The sequence below is a fragment of the Pectinophora gossypiella genome, chromosome 10 (genome assembly GCF_024362695.1).
Source record: "Pectinophora gossypiella chromosome 10, ilPecGoss1.1, whole genome shotgun sequence".
NCBI lineage: Eukaryota > Metazoa > Arthropoda > Insecta > Lepidoptera > Gelechiidae > Pectinophora > Pectinophora gossypiella.
Genome location: NC_065413.1, coordinates 4220638 through 4236533, shown reverse-complemented (window position 1 = coordinate 4236533; position 15896 = coordinate 4220638). Strand labels below are relative to the sequence as shown.

At 37.4% G+C, this 15896-nt stretch overlaps 1 protein-coding gene across 1 annotated transcript in view; it reads left to right on the top strand.

Moving 5' to 3' along the window:
• Positions 1-15896, top strand: part of LOC126370370 (C3 and PZP-like alpha-2-macroglobulin domain-containing protein 8) — a 170867-nt gene that overhangs the window by 147635 nt on the left and 7336 nt on the right. The window contains exons 14-18 of the mRNA XM_050015208.1: positions 5581-5731; positions 14024-14182; positions 14663-14860; positions 15035-15260; positions 15565-15853. Of these exons, the coding sequence (XP_049871165.1) occupies positions 5581-5731; positions 14024-14182; positions 14663-14860; positions 15035-15260; positions 15565-15853 (1023 nt within the window). The remainder of the gene's footprint in view (positions 1-5580; positions 5732-14023; positions 14183-14662; positions 14861-15034; positions 15261-15564; positions 15854-15896) is intronic.

The following is a 15896-nucleotide window of genomic DNA, read 5'->3' as shown; positions in this document are numbered from 1 at the left end:
GGCCTATGCCTAGCAGTGAGACGTATATAGGCTGTTTATGAAACTATTATTTTAGTCTTCTTCTATCGTGTGGGTTGTGAGGATTACCAACCTTATCAACCCTGGTGTCAGGGTTACTATTGACTCGCCAAAGGCCCCTGATATGTAATGTTTATTTTTCTATATCACCTTTAAGGTTTATACACTTGGAATATCTTATGTCTAAACATAATAATTTTCTTCCTAAAAACTCTTCATACTGATGCCCTAAAAATCTCGTACTCTCAAAAAAAAACTCTTAAACAATTCTTTTCTATGTGGCCTCTTTATCCCCCAGTTTTGAAAACCTATTAACATGTAAACGCTAATTGTCCAATACTTCTTAATACTCTTAAGCTGCATGTGTTAGTCTAGTCTAATCAAAACATTACTAGGTACTTAATTAAGCTACTCAGCGCCTCTAATTTAAATACGTACACAACCTTTTATGTTAAACAGTACCCTACCTACCTACTTTATAAGTAAACAAAGGTACTTTCACATTTAAATCTTTGGTCAAACAAATCCCTATTCAAACTCGAAACTCGTCACATGTGAGCTATTTGTTTGCGATCGGCGTCTCCCATCGAATCCCGATTAGGGATTCCGGGGGTGATCCCTGCGATTCCGGCGCGAATCCCGGCAAATGGGGCGATTAGGCAATCTATCCGGGTTTAAGCGGTTCCTAACCGGTTCAAACTCGTATCAACGGCTTGCGGTCGCGGGAACGTGCGTTTTTCGCCACGCGCTGGCGGTAACACCTGGTGTCTTCAGAAACACTTGAACTTTGCCTTACAATTTTCGCTATCGACCGGTAAAGAACGTGTGTGAGAGACAAAACAGGCGCGAAAGAGAAGAAATAGAGCAGGTGTAGAGTCCTATACTCAGCAGTAGGTGGTTATACAGACTGTGTAGATAGAATTACATATATAAAACAACCGACCTATATAAGTCTTACTGCTGAGATGCTTCACCAACTCGCAAAAGAATAGCATGGTGGAATGCTCCATATCCCCACTGGTACATTGAGTAGAAAATACTTAGTACCTTATCTATTTTATTTGACCCACAAACAACTAATAGAAAAAAGTAACAAACACGGAATACTTTATGGAACAAACAATAATAATTAAGTAAACAAAATAATTTTGATTACATCATTATACAAACAAGATATATAGATCACGAGATAGTTATACTTATAGATATCTACTGCGTCAATAAACCAATGAAGCATAAAATCGTGAGATGAAATCTTCGGTTCATTACCTACAAACCACCAACGGTTGGTAATTCACCTCACAATCCACACGATAGAAGAAGAAGACCTACAAACCAGCCTGTCAATATTAGACTCTATAAAAAAAGTTATTAACATAATGCAATAAGAAGTACCTACCTATATTCCAATTTTGTACAAGTTTTCTTTCTATTTAAATACTGAACTATCACCATATAAACTGCTGTAAGTATCTACACAAACATACATAAACTCACGCCTATTTCTCACCGGGAAAATGCTGTATGTATGTTTTGTAAAACACCACCAACCCACAGAGGAGCAGCGTGATGGAGTACGCTCTATACCCCCTCCGGTTGATTGAGAGGGGAGTGGGACGTATGTATACGTACACTGCTGGGCACAGGCTGTTATTGTTATGTATGTTTTTCTATAATAGACTAGGTACAAAGAAACGCCATTTGGGTATCTTTTAAGACTACATACATAAACAGCCTATATACGTCCCACTGCTGGGCACAAGCCTCCCCTCAATCAACCGGAGGGGGTATGGAGCATACTTCACCACGCTGCTCCACTGCGGGTTGGTGGAGGTGTTCTTACGGCTAATAGCCGGAACCAACGGCTTAACGTGCCCTCCGAAGCACGGAATCAACTTACTTTTTCGGACAATCAGGTGATTCAAGTCTGAAAAGTCCTTACCAAACAAAGGACAGTCTCACAAAGTGATTTCGACAATGTCCCCATCGGGAATCGAACCCGGACCTCCAGATCGTGAGCCTAACACTCTAACCACTAGACCACGGAGGCTTCTACTGAGACTATACAAAAATATTTTTAAAGTTACAACATAAGAAGTAGAATAGGTATCATTAAAATTAGTAAAAGCTATGGACAACTAAATCGCTAACTCATTTGAACGAGTCTCCGTGACATAAACCAATCTAACTTTATGAAACGCACAGCATTTCCCCCGTATGCTTACACAAGGAACAAATTAATTTATGTGTGGGCTCTAAGATTACATGTAGAATAAATACGAGTAATATTTATAAAGGGTGGGTCCTAAGCAAATATCCATATGTTTAGCTAAATTATTCGACCGTAAATTTTGGTGAAGCACCGTTGGGTAGATTTAATTCAATATTTATGTTTTGTATCACATTCAACAGCGTTTTGAATTCGAAACGATACATTGCACTTGGTCCGAAATTCAAACTCAACCATAGAATAAAGAACGGACACACTCCGCCCTGCACCATGAGGAAGTCACGCTGGGTCTCATCAACTGGGTCATCCATTAGCACACGCCGGACACTTTATATAAAAAAAACCTCCATTTACACAGGCACTACACATTGAGATGATTCTATACGCGCATCTGTGTGTGTGATACCCACACGATTGAAGACTAAAGTAAGACCGAGAGGGGGTGAGGTAAACCTAGCTCGGCCACTGGTGGGGAGCGGAGAGTTACCGTTCTATACGTAGTATTATTCCTTATTCTATGACGGTACGAAAGAGTCTTTTGTATGGAGTATCCAGACTGTAGCACAACCCTAAAACTATGAATAATAATTAATAACACAAATTATACGGTATTAAGTTGATTTGAGTCAGTCAGTGTTTATTTGTTTTACTTGCAAATCCATCTTTAACGTACTTTTCAGAGACAGATTCACCCAAATGCAAACGAAATCGTGGACAACAGCTGGTATACGAATACTTTAAACTCATACTTTCATATAACGATGCTTGTGTCCTATCGCTAAGACCGTTTATTATATAGAGATATATTTAAACTAAAAAAGCGTTTCTTCCTGAAATATTACTACATTTAAAATTAAAACGAGTAGGCGTTTATTTGCGAACAACGCTTCCATTCTTAGAACTTTTAATATCAAAGTTTGATAAAGTATAAATATAATACAGGCGGCGAGTAATCATTAAAAGAGTTATTTGGGTTCTATTATATATAACACCAAATTAGTTCATACTAATTATGTTCGTAGACAAATAAACCGTCCGTTCAAACATTATTATACCAACCAATGGTATAATTTTGTCCAACACACGACGACGTTCTAACTAAACTGATTTCTGGTACCTACCTGAATTATAAGCTTTTCTGCATATTGCATTTTTTTTCTGCTTGACCGAAACACTAATATTTCGAGACTCTAATACTTCGAGACACTATTACTTCGAGACTGTAATATTTCGAGACATTATTAATTCAACAATTTTCAATAGTTAACCATAAGCTGTCTGGCACTCTACCTACCGATTAAGTGTCGAAAATTAGTAACTACTGTCTGCCCAATAAATTCTTGATCAACTATAAGACACCTATAACCAAGAGGTAAAACAAGCCGTCATACCAATTAATTGCTTTAATATATTTTTTACTTTATTGTTTGTAATTGCTTTTAGCAATTTGCCGTTTTGTGTCGTTAGCAGATCCGTTTGAATTTTAGAAAATTTGCAATGGTGGATGAATAAAATCGACACAAGTTTTGTAGCCGGGCATTTAGGATATAATAGTCTACGCAATTATGTGTCAATTCATCTGTGCAAACCCTTTCCACACTTTCTTTAGCGAACCCCTGTGAAAATCTAATAAGCAATATGTAACTACGTATACCTTATATAGGTATACCAGTAGCTATTTGTATTGGAATTCTCCCGGACGCGCGGTATTATCCGGGAGGATATAATTGCGCCCTCGCCCTGTCACCCTCGATTGGCCCAAATATCTGTCGAATCAACACTACAGCATCTCACCTCGCAGGTATCTGTAGTGTCGCCAGGTTTATGGCCAAAGTCGGGACAGTCCTTAATTGCGTTTATAACTGTCTGGTTTCTACGGACAAGTTTTGATGAAGCAGAATCTTTATCTTGTTTTGTTGATGAGTGGTGAGAGTCCTTGCTCCACATTTGTTCGGTCAAGTAGTTAATGGCATCTGAAGCAAGTTTGTGATAATTCATGTCAAAAGAAAAGAAAATAAAAGATGTCTGGGTTCATTTGTGTCCTTTATTACACTAACGATGCAATAAATGAATATAAATATCAATATGAATATGCCTTAAAATTAAACCGTTTCGGAGAGCTATGCTACGGTAGTTAAAAAATAATGTTTAAGGTTTCTCTATTGATGTCCTGTTTACTCAGACCTGTAATTTTATGTAAGAAAAAACAAAATATGAGATTACGTGTGGTAATGTCAACAATAGTTAATAAGTACCAGCATCAGTTAATAAGCTGCCGTTAAAATTACACTAACTACCAGATCTTAAGAGTTACATTTAAGCATACAATGAGGAATAATACTAAGTGTAGAACGGCAAGTCTCCGCTCCCCACCAGCATCTGAGCTAGATTTACCTCACCCCCCTAGAACACAAGTTTAGACTTGAATCGTGTGGCGTCAGACGTCACACACACAGATGCGCGTGTACGATAACGTCAATGTGTGATGTCTGTGTAAAACGAGCTTGTTTGTATGAAGTGTAGTGTGACTTGAGTATTATTTTTCTACTTCTTAATTTTCTTATATTTTTACTCAAAAGTCCCTCAATACTGGAAAGCACGGTGTCACTAGCTTGAACAAACAGTCGTCTAGGATCATTATTGACTTTACCCTCATGCCCTGGTTGACACCTGGTTGACTCCCGTCGGTCATGTTTCATACAAATTACGTAGATATTGATGTTGATTCCGGTACATACGATCTAAGTTTATTTTACGTTATACCTGTCATTTTCTTATCCGCCGAAAAGGAAAGGGACGGGTAATCGACAGGCATGAAATTTATGAAACACGTCAATTTTAGACAGAAATTAAAATCCTTCCAAAATTTTATATTGGCCAATAATCTGACAAAATTATGTTGACAGTGACACCGAGATATGAGCGAGATGCTTATTTTATTCGCATGGGTTATTTTTTCAATTTAAAATTGACTGTCCCTTTCCTTTTCGGCGAATAAGAAATTGACGGGTATAACTTAAAATAAAATTAGGAGTTGTCTGCAGGAATCGGGACCATTGTGACTATATCGTATAAATCTGCTATAAGTTCTAGATATATTTACTCGTAAAACCGAATGTCTTTTTAAAATCCAACCCCTTTGTCTAACTATTGTGTCTGGAAATCAATTGATTTGACGTAGACACGTTACATAAGTCACGTTCATGGACAAATTGGCGGCTTAAAAAAGGTGACCTGACATCAGGGTTGATTCAGTTTGTAATCCGTCTCATACACTCACGATAGAAGAAGACGAGAAACATCAAAATCGTTTTTCTTTTTTTTTTTCCCAGGTGACAGCCCTACTGGCTCTAAGCGCGGGCGCGGCGTTTGCAAGTACTGGAGCTTTGTACGTCACTGAACGACTGCGATTGGGCCCGCGTGGAGGCACCCAACTTGTCGTCAGAGTCGCAGTCAATACACCTGGACGGAAGAATATTACTGGTAAGATGATGATTTGATAATAACCCGTACGAAGTAAATAAAACCTCGAGAACATGCGACTTTCCCGACACGAGTGTTCTACTTAATTCACACGGGATATTAAATTCCAGTTTAGAAGACCGTGTCATTGGACATTGAATGAAGGATGAGCTCATATTGTAAGCTAGTGTTGATTCTTGATTGCCTCCTATTGACAAAGTATCACAATCCTTATTCTCCAAAAATGAAAAATTATGTCTTATCGCGTCATTCACACAGTCATTGTAGATGGCGCTTAGGTCGTTTACATTGTTGATACTTTGAAACAGTGAACTGTTCCGGTGTTTTTATCTAATTACACTCACAAATTCACGGTCAGAATTACTGCTAATTATCCTAACACAACCTTCCATCCGACCAACAAAGAACATTTTTTAATTAATACCAACGAATATAAGGGCCCCGAATTTATTCAAAATCTCCACCCGAGTTATCTTTGGAGCAAAATATTTTAATGATCTCGCTAGGCCTCGGGAACGTGGACATAATTGTGAAATTAAAGGCCCCCAAAAGTTTGTGCCGTTAACAAGTGGGATCGTCCGACAACATTTTACCCACGACTTATGTTCCAGCTAAAGCTATATTCTTTAATCAACTTTAGCGCTGTGTTCGTTTTCGAGAGATCAAGAGCTGAAACCGTACTACATTGAGTATGTTCGACGGATTTTCTTTGATTTTCTGTCTTCCAAATAAGACCTTAGGCTTTGGAAGACCAAATAAGACCAAGCCTAAGGTCTTATTTGGAAGACACAAATTCAAAGAAAATCCGTCGAACATAACTCAATGTACGGTTTCAGCTCTCGATCGTGTTCTAGTGGTAGAAATTTTTAACACTTTTTAACGTTTTGATGCTAAATAAAACACATTTTTATCACCAGCGCAATGTAAATAACCAACTATAAAAGCAATTTTCATTGCCTTCCATCAAACGGGAAAAGATTATTTTTTACGATAGCTAAGTTCTAATATAATTAGGTACGCTTTAGGTATTCAATATATGAAAAAAAAAATTGTCTATGCTTGACCTTTCTTGTATAAACTACTTATTAACTTTATTTACCTACATTTTCCTACAAACTTCATTTAAGTACTTTTAAATAACGTCAAATATTTTGATGTCTCATTCTGTTACCGTTATATTTCTTCTTCTTCTATCGTGTGGGTTGTGTGGGGGATTACCAACCCCATCAACCCTAGTGTCAGGGTTACTATTGAGCCGCCAAAGACACCCCTGACATGGCTCATGTAACGACTACTTACTTACATCAGTAAATAGTAACCGGGACCAACGGCAACGTACCTTCCGAACCACGCATCTTACTTTCGGACAATCAGGTGATCAGCCTGAATAAATGTCCTAACCAAACTAAGGATCACAAAGTGAGACCGTTATTCTTATGAAAATAATCCCTTACCGAATAATTCAACAAAATGAACGTTTGGCGTAAAATGCTATACGCGACTCTCTTTATGAAAATCTTTTTACTGCAAGCGATTTTATTCTTTAACGTCGAGGGTCCGCTAAGCTCTGTGAAGGATTTTCCTGTCCGTATTTTTGTTGGGAGCAAAATTTCATCTCGCCGTGTTCTAGTTTGCCTTGTCAACAAACTCAAGTCAACTTTTGCTCTTGAAAGATGAAGGCTTCGATGCTCTTACGTTACTGCTGATAGCTGAAATGATGTACGATAACTTTGCTGGGATTGACAAATAAATTGCTGTCTATAATACCGCTGCACCTATTGTGTGTTCTTTTTTGTAGATTTTATGTATGACTTAGGTATTTTCTCCGCGTATAATACTACGCACTATAATTATCTATATTTTTTTCCTCATAAGGCCCAGGTTTAAAAACACCTCACCGAACTTTCTGTTAGACTAACGTGATAGGAGGTAACCCGTCTCGCTGTCAAGCCAACTGTGTAAGTGAAAACTGCACTTAAGATAATTTAACAACTTATTGGTTCACTTAATAATAATTACTAATAATGTATCTTTTGTTACGTACCTTTCATGTCTTTGTAATTTACTACATACATAACCTCACCCCCGTAATCCCTAATGGAGTGGGCAGAGCCACAAATAATCAAAGTCAATTTGCAACCACTGTTGATACAATTTCGTAAGCTGGATATAATAAACCTTGTGGTGATAAGGGATCGGGCTATCGCCCATAACATTTGTACATTATGTTAGAGGACACAATCCCTCTGTTGGGTTTAAGACATGCCCGGGAAGACAAGCAGCTGAACGTGTTCTATGTTTTTTATTTGCTCCCAGAACAGTATAGAAGTATTTTGGATACAGCTGCACTAAAATGGGTGGTGGTAGTGCAGCCAATCCAATCTCGAAAGATTGAAAAAAAAGCAAGCAAAATGTAATGTAATAATGTGTTTATTTCAAGCTCTCGCGATATTTCTAGCAAACGTAGTCAACACATTCGTTTTATTTACGAGGTGCAGGTGTTACAACATTGAAAACTTTACAATGTTGAATTGCAACTTTTGACACATAAAGGAAATGAAACCTTTAGGGACCTATCTCACTAGTACACCAACAATATGTAGGCAGTTGTATAAATGCTACCTCACTTGGTTTTTTGCTGGTTGTGCAACCAACAACTGCAACAACACATCATCAACTGAATATATTTTGGTCTCCTTGTGAGATATCGCCCTTAGACCTGGCTCATAAACAGATAGTCTTCCTTTACATGTCACCTACCCTAGGATATTACAGTACAGCTAAGTTATTAAATTGTGCTCGAGAAGTTATATGTCCCCTCCGTACAACATTGTCGTGCTATCTCATCCACATTATAGTTTTAATGTCTTCATCATAAGAATTTAATTTACGTAATAAAATGTAACTTTCGAGGTTGAAATGAAACGTTACACTGTCATTCAAGAACTTGCGAATTTAAACTGTAGAGCTAATGAATAACTCATTGGCAAACACAATAGAAAACAGTTTCAATGACAATCCGCAAAGCAAATTGACAATTTCAGTAGTCAAACTGACCAGATTGAACAAATAAACCAAATAGCTTAAACTGTTAATTTAACAGACCGTTAATAGCAAAGGCCGGAAAGTCCAATAACGGAGCGAATATTTGGCACTAATTTACTGGGCACAATATTCCAATGTTAGATTAGCTAGACATTCGGTTATCGGAGCAATTTGACGCCCCTGCCGAATTAACATCTAAATTGGACCAATTCACCACCTACCCACATAATAATGCAAATATTACCCCCAGGGCAACGGCAGAAGTTTTTGACGACCTGAGATTGGGTTCTGACGCTTCTATACAGGGAATGGTTCAAAGGTCGTTTTCAACTTCTGAAATGTATTTTAGGCACTCAAAGACGATATCTTTACTTCCATAGATGTGCATTCAGTAATAAAAAACTTTGGTATTTAAAATCACACTGCGTATACCGTCATAAACGAGCATAAACTCTTTCAGCTTCAATATGTAGACAATAAAAATACTGTATTATATCAAATGGATATATCATAATTAAACTTGAACGTGAAATGCATTAATATGAAGTGATATTTTTACAAGAACTTGCGATGCACCATTATGAGTTACTTACTCAAGGGGTGGATTAAGTCATCAGCCTGGTTTTGCATGTTAAGGTGATTCGTTTTCCATACAAAAGTTGATGCAGTGCTACAGGAAAACGGATAGAGGAATATTGTTATAAAACCGATAAATAGTAATATTTTGGTGTATTATTTTCGCAAACTAACAAAAATTTAGGGTCCGAATACGAGAAGTACCATATTTCAGACCCACAATTTTGATCAATTCTACATTTGTAGTGGTGCAGATTACAGTGTATTTGCTGAGCGTGTAGAGGTGTCAATGTTAGTTTGTGTGCGTGATAGTTTTTTTTTTCTCTAAAGGCTTTGACTACTTGACAAGTGTAATAGAATGTCAGTGACAATTTATAAAGAGATTTTGTATGAAGAGAATAAATATAAATAAAAAACTAAAAATACTACAATCTGAGAAAAGGAATATTGGAAAAATATTTTTGTTTTAACGCATATTATTTAAACATTTTTAAATAATGGGTAAGTACCGTGTTTTAAAAGAGGACATATATTATAATAAAAAATCAATACATAAAATGAAATGGCTGTATGGGCATAGTTCCCTTTGCATCAAAAAAAAAGTTGTTGCATTTGCCGGCCTAAATAGTAGTCATTTTTAATTAATTGTTTTTCCATCCAACATACAGATTTATTTATATTCTCTTTGCCGCGGACTTTTTGGTGGAAACGGGAACGGGAAGGTTGATTTCTTCGTTGAATAATCTAAATAATCAATACGAAGTGGTGTTTTGTGGTTAATGATCACCTTAAGTTAGTCGGAAAACATTCCCGATAGTATTATTAAATCGGAATATTCAATAAACAAAGTGTACCTATCTATTTTCGCTTTGCGCCAACAAGCCGCTTACTTCGTTTGGGGTTCGGAGTAGGAGTCTGCTCCGAGGGTGGGGGCTTAGGTGTCATCATTTCATTAATCATCATCAAGAAAAAAAACACAAGACATGGCTGTATGGGCATAGTTCCCTTTGCCTTGCCCTTTGGGAAAAAAAATAAGATAAATTTTGAAATTCTTATGTATAATAACCAAACATCACAGGGGCTTTTCGGCGGGAAACGGGAACGGGACAGTTGCTTTCTTCATTGAGTAATCTAAATAATTAATACGAAGTGGTGTTTTGTGGTTAATGATCGCATTAAGTTAGTCGGAAGACATTCGCGAGTGTTATTATATTGGAGTATTCAATAAACAAAGTGTATCTGCCTATTTTCGCTTCGTGCCGGGAAGCCGCTTCATAACTCAAAAGTTTATGCGGACTTTTGAGTTAATTCGTTTGGGGTTCGGAGTAGGAGTCTACTCCGAGGGTGGGGGCTTAGGTTTCATCATCATCACCTTTCATCATTTCATTAATCATCAAGAAAAAAAATACGTAAGACATGGCTGTATGGGCATAGTTCCCTTTGCCTTACCCTTCGGGGAAAAACAAAACAAAAAAAAAAAAACCAAACATCACAGACATCATGACAGATCTAAAACTAACGAAAATCTTTTTTCTTTTTTCTATTTGATTTATTTATGAATTTTAATCAAGAAAACGTGATAATAAGTTCGACAGCAACCAGTTCAGGTCCCCGAAACAGCCCATTTCAGGCCGCGTATATATCGAAATACTACTTCAATACGTCCCAGCCTCGTCTTTTTTTAACGTCCTCGTTAAAAAAAGACGTCCTAACCTGAACTAACTAACCTAACAATAAACACCACGCGTAAATATAAGTCCAGAAATGCGCTGCAAGTCGTCTGGACTGGGCGCGAAAACAACATAGAATTCGATTAGCTGCTAAGTGTCCCGCATGCTATCACCAGCTGTCACTGACATACGTATGAAGTCCCGCGGATTTTGTTGGAACTAAATGACAAGTCATAATAATTATATGCGGATACTGCGACATCAGCGCCGTGCTTGCGGGACGTCCTGAAGCGCTATTACATCCTTCAAACGCGATGCGACAAAGTTTGAACCGACGCAATTTAGGAAAAATCTACCTTATTATTACTATACTGTGATCGTTATTTGTAAAATCATACAATACATATACACAATTCTTTATACACAATATAATTATTATGACATATTGTGGACTTTTCGGTAGACCTACAAAAAAGGAACAATTCAACCATACGTTGTTTTGTTATATCTCAATGGGCTCAGGCAGTGTTTTCGCCGAAAGCTCCAAGTCGGCTATATTTGTAACGATAATTATGTTTGACATTCATCATCATTTTTGAACCATTTTATACAAAAAAAAATACTTGTACTTATAAATTATATACCCTAAAGCACGCCCATGAATCACTCTACTCATTGGTGAAAACCGTATGAAAATCCGTTCAGTAGTTTTTTAGTTAGCCGCATGTTCACTGATGCGATTAATGCCTGTTAGAATTTTACAAAATAAAAAATACGGAAATTACGGAAGGTACTTTAGTGCAAAGTACATTATTGTATAATTATAATATTATTGGTAAAAGTGATACTTTTTGAAAATTCCGTAACAAATAGACGGGTTCGCCAAAGTCAATTGTAAAAAAAATACAAAAAGTAAAAACAATTAAAACATGCACTTGGGTTTGAACCGTGAAACTTAAGAATGGCGGCGACTGCTTTACCAAATGCGCCATTTAGAAGTTAGAAGTAGACTTCAAATTATGCATCTCTTTTAATAGCTAACCTAGTTTGCATGTGTGTGTGACAGCTTCGTGTTTGTACACAAATTGAAATGACACCAACTTTTGATGCAATGTTTCAATATGATATTTGCAGTAAATACTTCAAAATTGTAGCTTAACTTAAAGATAATGTATGTAAGATTTCGCCACCTAACATTTCACTGGGTCAGAACTCAACACTAAACGAATAAATGGAAAAAAATACGAAAACTGCAGAAGTAACGCCATCTGCTGACGCAGCGTTACCTAGCTGACTGAAACACATCACCTTAATCTAACAGATACAGACAGGAATATGAAAAAAATATACACAACAATAAATGAAGTCGTATTTTTATCTGGCTTCTCTTCCAAATATCAGGCCATGTACCAAATTGTGTGCCAGAAAAAACAACATTATATCCCATTTCGTTGTCGCAATGGAGCCACGGGTAATAAAAATACACTGTTACAATGCTAGTAGAGTGTTTTGTATGAGTGTGTTGGCAGTAAACCTAGTAGATTCTATTACCTCAGCAATACTATCGCTGTACTGCAGAAGCTATTCGTGATCTGTGCTTGGTTTAGTATCAGATATAAACGGAAGCCTATATTAGTCTGAGCTGAAATATCATCCTATGCTAGAGGAGTTTAGGTTGTAGATTGTTCTTGCAGCACTCATTCAGAACATATATTTTCATTTATGAACTTAGGGCTCATTAGCGCTTTACTTAGGTATGCAGTTTTTTTGGTTTTGTCCGTTGCATCACAAGTACTATAATGAACTAACATTTTTCATCTTATCGTTTACTTGTACTATGTTGTTCAACAATCATAACATAACATAAGCTCATGTCTATAGCACAAATAGGGTACTCAGAGGTACATGCATCGCAAGATGAACTGAGTACCCTCACCTCACTGAGCTTTCTGTTATACCAACTGATAGGAGTTCAATAGTCTATGTTCTTTAACCCTAACAAGGATGAATGTTAGATTAAATTACTATTGTTTTACTCGTCATCGTAACAAATAGGTTCAATAGCCAGAAAGTCATTTCCTTCTTATTCTTTACCCTCTCCGCTACCTCTTATGCCTTCCAAAACACGCCACGTACTGTCATAATCATAAAGAATAGATATAAAATTCTGCGTCTAATAGACCAGTGCGCTCGAAATAAAACCACACTAGTTTTATGTTATTCTGGGTTATTGGAACAATTTATGAGTCCTGCATAGGTCAATGACACTGTTATTGTGGAAATTACTAAACCAAAAGCGAGTTTCTTTTTTTCTATCTTATACTAGCGACTTGCCATGGCTTTAAAAAAAATCTTTCATACAAACTTTGTTTTGACAATCCCAATAGAAATACCTCTACAAAAACCAATTTTTCTAAATTAAATGTCCCATCATACATGTGGCTATTTATTTTGATTAGTATCTGCGCAATATACAGAATCAATGTCGAGTTCCTTTACTTTTATTATATTTATAGGTACCAGATAGTCGGAATTTTTATTCGCTATGTGAGGATGTTATCGAGTTGCCGAAGCTTACTTGATCCCATTTCATTTTCAATGGGCTCGAGTAGAAGGGTCGGGCTATCAAATATAACGTAAAATAGATTGATTGAACAACGATGTTTGATGTGAATATTGGGATTTTATGAATTTATTTCCAAATTTCTTTGATTCGATGAACATTTTTGTAATAAAAGATCAATTTCTGAAAGTTTTGATATCGTTTTCATTTCTTTTTAGAATGGACTTATCACGACTGCTTTGCCATTTTTGTAGTTACTTTGAGCTTTACATAAGCAATATTTTTTTTTGATATTATCGAATTTTTAGTACTTACATTTTTATTTCCTTGACTCAATTTCTTCTTGTCACGCGTGAGGTCAACAACCGATTTCGCCAATGTGGCTGATGTCACTTTATTAGTAATTCCGTGTTAATATTTTATTATTTTCTTTTCCAGTGGAAGTGACTGGGTACAGCGCTGATAACTGCTCCGTATCCTACACGTCGTTCAACAATGAGACCCTGGTGGGGTCGGTCATCAGGTCTGCCAGTGTGCTGGTTCTACCTGAGGGTCTACATAGGAGCGACACCCAGAGCGCTTACTTCTGTGCTAATGGTTTGTATCTTTAATTAAATTTGAATACAGACGACCCTCGGCTCTTGGTATTTTCTGGGAAAAACCTGGGACCTTAGAATATGCGTTGACAATTTGAGAGCAACGCATAGCTGTATAAAAGTTAGGCTCAAATTGTTTAAGAGTGAACGCTGGAAAGAACTCTGCGCATGATCTTCACAAGAATGAAGGTAAAAAATAATCGGCATAACATAAATTAACTTCTTACTTAACAATTCAAATGAAAGAACATGTCATTAAGAAAGAAATTACCATTTATTCAATACATTGCAATAAAATTATATGAATACTTACAGGATAAAATACTCAGAGAATGAAAGTAAGAACAAAAAATAACGAATCGTTGGCATCCACATTAAATCACGATCAAGTGTAAACCAAGGGACAGAGTATTAACCAAAGGTTACACAGCAGCTATAGCCACAGGCAACAGCTATTAAATGATATTCCTGTCTTTTTCAGAACATCTAGCAGTATCGTCCCGAGGATCCTGGGAATGGCAATGGGTGGCAGCTCCCCGCAACCGAGCTGGTTTAGTGCTGGAACTGAAGTCTCAGGGAGCGGCTCACGTTGCTCTGTCAGCTATCAGAGAACCTTCAGATGATATGTACCGGGTGGTGTTTGAGAAGAGTCGCGTTTGGATTGCTAAAGGGAAGCATGGTATGTAGTACTCACTGTTTTGTTTTTATGAATGTAGATACTATGCATTGTCTCATGTTCAATACAAGTAAATCCAAAAAAAAAGGGTGGGCAGAGCCACAAGTAATCAAAGACAACTTGCAGCCACTGTTGATACGATGTCGTAAGACTAACTCTAACAATTTTATATTCCAGGTTATGATGTTCACCTAGCCAGTGCGGAGCAGACAGAAAGCGATGAAGAATGTTCTGGAGCCAACTCGTGGTGTGCCTGGTGGGTCTGGTGGGAAGGTGGTAGACTATCCGTAGGTCGAGGTGCGGCGCCGTCCGAGCGACGACTGCTCGTCTGGCCGCTCGCGCAAGACATGAGGATCAAATATGTTGGTTTCAGCGCGCTTTGGGGAGATAAAGCTGATTTCAGGTTAGTTGCTTACTCATCCGAAAATCAATCATATTTGTGGCTTTCGTTAACTGAGATACCAATATTTATTGTATAATAACGTCTCCCAACTTCACGCTCGAAATCCTTAGCTAAACCACTAAGCACAGAAGACATCTTGCAGCTACACGATTTTGAAGTACTAAGTTAACCATATTCTAAAATAAAATACATTCAAACAATTCAAAAATGGAATATCAATAAATCTCTTATAAAACCTATACACATACAAAAGGTGCTGGCTTAGCTTTACATGTTGCTAAAATGACGCCTTTCATGATTTCAGGATCTGGAACTTCAACGAAGAAGCTGGTTTCTCCCAAGTGCTAGAACTAGGCCTACCGCACGGTGTAGTTCCGGGTTCAGCTAGCGGCACGTTATTGGTGTCTGGAGGTCTTCATCTTCCTCTATACAGCCTACAGACGGACTCTAGTGATCAATGGGCTGAAGTCTGGAGGGATTCACAACTTTCTGCCGCTTCTGCCAGTCTCGCTCCCCTGTTAGCTTTGGAGTTCATTCCTCATTTGGTCGATGAAGCTGAAAGAGAGAAGATTTTGAAGAAATTACCTGAACAGGTTAGTTGTGACAGTTTCATCGACATTTTTGCTCCAATCTCAT